The sequence below is a fragment of the Sorex araneus genome, chromosome 9 (assembly GCF_027595985.1).
Source record: "Sorex araneus isolate mSorAra2 chromosome 9, mSorAra2.pri, whole genome shotgun sequence".
In the NCBI taxonomy this organism is placed as follows: Eukaryota; Metazoa; Chordata; class Mammalia; order Eulipotyphla; family Soricidae; genus Sorex; species Sorex araneus.
In genome coordinates, this window is record NC_073310.1 from 21,216,025 (window position 1) to 21,222,607 (window position 6,583).

The 6,583-nt window shown below is 39.9% G+C and overlaps 1 gene segment (V, D, J or C); it reads left to right on the top strand.

Moving 5' to 3' along the window:
- The first annotated feature begins 4,116 nt into the window (after window positions 1-4,116).
- On the top strand, window positions 4,117-4,622 carry LOC129407104 (immunoglobulin lambda variable 9-49-like). The segment is given in 2 exon segments: window positions 4,117-4,184; window positions 4,297-4,622. Coding segments are annotated over 2 exon segments (375 nt in total).
- The last annotated feature ends 1,961 nt before the right edge of the window (window positions 4,623-6,583 follow it).

Sequence of the window (6,583 nt, forward strand, 5' to 3'; positions counted from 1 at the left end):
AAAAACCCACACACAACCAAAGCATCCCTCCCTCCCCCTAAGTGAAGGTACATCAACTGTTTGATCACTGAAACCAACTTTCATAAAGAAACTGGACACCCTCCCACATATTGAAAAGGTGAATAAGAGATCCTTTGGAAAGATGTGTCTCCATGAGGTATTAACAGAGTTCTGGCAGCATCAGCAAAATCGTCCTGATTTCTCTGAGTCACCTTTCTCAGACATTGAAAAGGAAGTTTTAGGTATGGGCATGAGAAGCAATGTGAGAGTGAGTGCTCATTAAAGATTACTCTGAGGGCATGAAAAGATAATCAGCAGTATCCAAACTCCATTTACTTCAGGTAAAATGGTAAATCATAGGGGGAAAATTCCCCCAATTTTTATTGAGTTACTACTATGATTTATAATACTGTTAATGGTATTTTTCGGCATACATCATTTCAACACCAACCCATCACCAGAGTACCTCTTTCCATTCACTAGTATTCCAAGCATCCCTTCCAGCTATCCCCTCCACATGGATACTCAGTTGTGTAGACAAACTTACATCCTCTGTACCCTGACTTGGTTAAGATAAGTTCTAAGCCAATTGTTAGATTTTGTTGCTTTTGATCATTTGACAATCCCGTATTTTATTTTCTTTTATATCTCACAGGTAATAGATATCATTGTGGCTTTGTCCTTCTCCTTCCGACTGGTTTCATTCAACATATGATCCTCTTGTTTCATCCATATAGTGGCAAATTACATAATTTTATCTTCTGTTATTTTGCGTAATATTCCATGTTTACATATACCACAATTTCATTATCCTCTCATTTGTTTTTGGACTGAGTTTGTTTCTAGTTTTGGACTAGTGCATATTGTTGCAATGAGTATAGGAGCAGAAATGCCTTTCAAAATTGTGTCTTTTGGTCCTTTATCATATGTGAGAAAAAGTAGAATTCCTGGGTAATTGGAAGCTAAGGAATTATATAAAGCAAAATAGAGAAAAATATGGTCATAAGTTATGATTTTTTCCTTTAGGGCTCACACCCAGTGATCCACAGGCTCTGCACTCAGGAATCACTTCTGGTGGTGTTCAGGGGACCATTGAGTTGCTGGGAATCGAACCCAAGTTGGCCTCGTGCAAGGGAAACACCTTACTCACTGTGCTATTGCTACAGCCACAGGTTATGATTTTTCTTACAAAACTGTGACACTAAATAAAACCAGAGAGTATCAGATCTGAAATACAAAGGTGATTTTATTTAGAGTGTTAAAACTCTCAGCATATGAAGAAATAGAATGCCTCTGATATTCGCTTTTACTTTGATCTCAGGGAATATTTGCATGACAGAAAGATCCTTTGTAGATTGACTAACATAGACACTGGTGGAGAGAAAGTATGACAGGCACTGAGTCTTTTGTCAGATATTTTAATCAGAGAGAGACTCCGTGTGATCTTAAGATAGGACAGGATGTGAAGACAGATCCACTCCATAGTGGGTCTCGTCAATATGCTGACCCAGATAATGCAGTGTGCCGTGTGCATCACGGTAGTCTATCATGGATTTTGAACTAAAGAGAAGTAAAAAAATTCTAACCTGTACTAATCAGCACTGAGTTGCTCTCTCTCTCTATTTTTTTTTTCTTGCCATCTCTAACCAGTGGCAGGAAGTATTACTGTGAAGAGTGTAAACTTGCTGAGAAGAGCCTCCAGGTTCAGAAGATGTGACTCTAGGACTATGAGTTTTGTGGAGGTCAAGTGTGAAGGCTCCAGGACTCAACCTGAAGGGAGGGGATCTGCCTTCAGTTCTGAGTAAGGTCAGGGATGTCAGCCAAGAGATGAATCTCACATGCAAGGGTGGGGCAGCAAGAAGAGGTTCACGAGTTAGGGCATCAGCCCTGTTAATGTGCTAAGATTGTTTAAAGATTTTACCAGGAGCTTTTTAAGCTCTAATATTTAAGAAGCAAATTTTCTTGTATAATTATTTTTATTTTATTATTTTATTATTATTTTTATTTTATTATTTTTCCCTCTCCAACCTAAGCAGAGCTCCCGGGGGCTGAAGACCACTGGAACCTAGCTACAGCCATGCTGGAGGCTCTTCTCTACACATTTGGACAGGCCTCATGCATGAAGGTACCGGCAGAGGAACCCAGGTGTGTGTAATCCCATCAACAGCCAACATCCAGAGACTTAAAAGCAAGCTTCCAGAAGTGCTTATATCTTTAGCCTACTTCTCCCTCTGGGAGAAACTGGCAATCTTCTGAGAGTTTCCTGCCCACATGGGACAGCCTTGCAAGCTTCCCATGCTGTATTCATATGCTAAATCCGGTAACAAGCTGGATCTCCTTCCCCTGACCCTGAAGAGCCCCCAGTGCAACATCCATAGGAGGGCCAAGTCGAGATAGACTACTAAGATCTCTGGGAAAGGATGAAATGAGATGTTACTGAGCCCGTCTGAGAAATCAGTGATTAACGGGATTTTGTGATTGTGATTGTGAGTATTTTTATAAATATTTATGTTTGAAAATTTGTTGACAGAGCAATCCATGAATCAAGTTGTACCAAATAATCAATAAAATGTCTAAATACTAGGCTAACAAGTTGGTTGGGTGCTGGAAAAATACTTTATATGTGAAACTGAGTTTTGATCCCAACACCACATGGTCTCTATGCTCCACTCTATATGGTCAAAACAAATATCAATGGAATTCCAAAGCAACAATATATTTCTGTGTTTGTGTGTGTGGGAGGGTGGGATTTGGGCATGCTTGGAAGTACTTATGGTTGACTCCTGGCACTAGGATTAGAAATTATTCCTGGTGGAGTTTGGAGGATATGTGATACCAGGAATTCATTTTTTTTTTTGCTTTTTGGGGTCACACCCGGGGATGCTCAGGGGTTACTCCTGGCTCAAGCACTCAGGATTACTCCTGCCGGTGCTCATGGGACCATATAAAATGCTGGGAATTGAACCCGGGTCTGCCGAGTACAGAGTACATACCCTACCCGTTGTACTATTGCTCCAGCCCCAGGAATTCACTTTCAAGGCAAGTGTCTCAACCACAATATCTCTTTGGCCCCAAGTATCAGTTTTTATCTTCGTGTCATCTCCCTGAGTTTCTACAAAGATCCTCTACTGTCCTCTCCTTTAAAGTTCTCTGCATTATAAAACTTCTCACCCCTACTACATCTGTATCAAAACTGACTTGTGTATGTTCCTGTTCTCTCTCTTTAGGTCCAGACCCTCTCACAAGAGTCACCCTCTAAGATAATGATGTAGGTCTTTTTATTAGGAAATTCATGGTCTCTACTCCTGAAAAGGGATGCCACACTTAAACCTACTCTGCAGACTCTCTAATTCTCAAACAGTTTCAAATCTATTAATTATCCTTCTCCTCAGCTCAGAAATAGGTCCTTCAAAGTTCATTTTGTTGTTCCCTTTTCTCAGGAAATCCTGTTTCTTTGTAATCCCAAAACACCCGTTTCAGTTTATGAGGTATATCTCATGAGGATCATGTAGAAAATGGGAGATGATGATTATTGAGCAGCCTAGGAAGTGACTTCATATTTGTACTACCTTTTCTCTGATCATCCATGCACTTTTGCACTCCCTTCTCTATTGCATTTTACAAGGATGTCTGCTATTGATTCCCGTGAAAGCCTAATGAAAAAAGGACTGAATGAGGTGAGGTAGGAGGTTGCATATGTTAAATTCTGTCCTTGTGCAGAAATGGGAGAAGGTCAAGCTCTGAGGGAAACAGGGACTTCTGTGAGAGTCACCAACCTTCTGGTGAAGGACATTATCAATCTGAGGCAGCAGGGGGCACTGTGCACCTTGCCCTAGTGATGTGGAGGAGGCTGTCAGGCTTGGAATCAAACACCTGTCATCTGGTCCCTGCTCAGTGCTCACTGGACCGAGCCACTAGTTGCTCTCTATCCCCATGGGTATTTTCTTATCAGACCCAACCCAGAGGCAATGCAGCAAGATTTGAAGCCAGGACATTGGGAGGGAAACAAGGTACAAGAATGAGCTTAGTAGAACAGAGAGGAAGAGCACATTTGCATGAAACTGCTTTCCCCTGAGTCTGAGGGTATAAGAAACACGAGGCACACCTGTCTCACAGAGTTCTGAGTGTCTGCACCATGGCCCGGACTCCACTCTTTCTCCTCTCCTTCCTCCTTCACTGCATAGGTGAGGGTGTCTGTCTTCATTGTAAACTACAGAAAATTGCCTGCCCCTCACAGCTGTAATGCTATTCTTTGCTGACCTTCTGAAAATGCTTAACAGGTTTCTGTGTTTTCAGGGTCCCTCTCTCAGCCTGCTCTGACTCAAGAATCTTCTGCATCTGCCTCCCTGAAAACCTCAGTAAAGCTCACCTGTACGCTGAGCAGTGGCTACAGTGGCTACATTGTGGAATGGTACCAGCAGAGCCAAGGAAAAAGCCCCCGGTTTGTGATGCGTGTGGATCACGATGGTCAAGTTGGATCCAAGGGAGACGGGATCCCTGATCGCTTCTCAGTATCAGGTTCTGGCCTGGATCGGTTCCTGACCATCCAGAACATCCAAGCAGAAGATGAGGCTGACTACATCTGTGGGGTTGGGCATAGTACTGGGAGCAGCTACGTGTAACCCACAGTGACACAGACAGAGGAGAAGTGAGACAAAAACTGTCCCTAGCCTCTCATATCCCCATATCTCACTCTGGCCCTATGTTCATTCTCTAATATGGTTGGGGTATTGAGGTTCATATTTTGAACCATTACTGCTCACCAGAAATCAAATCTTCCTGTTGTGACCTATCATTAATTAATACGATGCTGAAGTTAAGGTGTGGTATTTTTAGGATTAAATTTTTATGTTCATAAGATAAATGCTCTATCATTTTCATATTATAAAATATCTATAGATTACAATGAAGCATAATGCCTCAGAGTGTAGATTTTAAAGTTTCTCCTTCTTGCTATAATTATTTCTGTGGTCAATCCATAGAAACACTGGTATCATGATTTTCCTTGATGGTATTTTTTTAAATGTTTGTTCGTTTGTTTTAGTCATTAATGTGTATGTTCATAATTTCTGAGTTAATTATAATTGAATCTTAGTGTGTGTACATCTTTGAATTCATTGTTTTGTTAAATTTATTCAGTTGCCTTTAATTATCATTTTTTTAAAATTTCTCACGACCTTCTAATAAATCAGCAGCTAGAAAAGCAGGAAAGCATGAGAAAATTGAAGATGGAAAATATGGTGGTAGAATTTCTTCGTAGCCAAGAACATTTGGTTATTTCCCTCCATGCAATGGCAGTTACTTTGCACTAGATTACAGGTTAGCAGTGGGAGAAATACCATCTGTCAATCAAGAAAGTCTTACATTTCTTCTGGAGATGTATTTCTGAAATATTTTATAAATTATGCTTGTGTGCATCACTTTTTTAATTATCATTTTTATATTATAAGTTGGAGGGCTAGGTTACAATGGTTATTGAATTTATGGTCCTGATATATAAGTTACTGCACAGAACCACCAACAAACTCCCCATGACCCTCTATTTCTGTTTCTGTGTCACCTCTGGTACCACCTTCTTTCCACCTCACACATACCCTCATTCTTTGTTGATTGACAATGATGGTTTGGGTGCATACTGTAACCCCCTAGGCCACCACCCATGTGTTTAAACCCTCCACATATGCTCCCTTGTGACTTCACAACTCTTCACCTTCCTCTCCACCCTGCCCTCTCATTTCTTTTTTTAATTTTTATTAGTGAATCACCGTGAAATAGTTACAAACTTATGAACTTTCGTGTTTGCATTTCAGTCTTACAGTGATTGTTTCCCATCCCTCCACCAGGGCCCATTCTGCCCTCTCATGTCTCATGTCTTTAATCCAGTGTCCAAGGTTTTCTATCAATGGACATTGTCCATACCCTTATTTATTCTTTACATACCACATATGAGTGGTATCAATTTTATATGTCCCAGATTCCTTAAAGAAGTTAAGTCAGCTGGTCACTCACCTGATGTGAAAAATAAACAACCTTCTGGGAGATTTGATAACATAGAGGTCAAGGGAAAGGACAATCTTTTAAGTAATTAGTAAAAGTTTCTATGATTTTAGACAGTTGGTGCCTGCACAATTAAGACTCGTTTGGTGAAAAAGTTTTCAGCTCTCTGAAAAAATTCTAAAATATCAAATGAACTTTTCCCAAACTAAAATAATGAAGGAGAAGACATGACCAATAACAAACTGTTTCCAAAGTGAGCAACTTACCAAGCAAGTAAGCAAAACTCAGATAAAACTCCAAAACACATTTGCACAGAGAACAAAGATATAATAAGCAAAGGGAACTTTTATCACAAAATATAAAGATATGTGTCTTAGTACTCAGATAAGTATTCAGTCTACTTAATCCTTTTGTATTCCCTGAATCACAATTCATGATTGATTCTATCCAATTCTTTAAAATGTTGATGAATTCAAAAGATTGTTGAGTTGATTACTTTTGGCAGCTATATTAAAGAAATTCTATTTTCATTTTGAGAAATGATCTAAATATTCTCAAAATGTGGTCTTGCAGGACACTAAACATT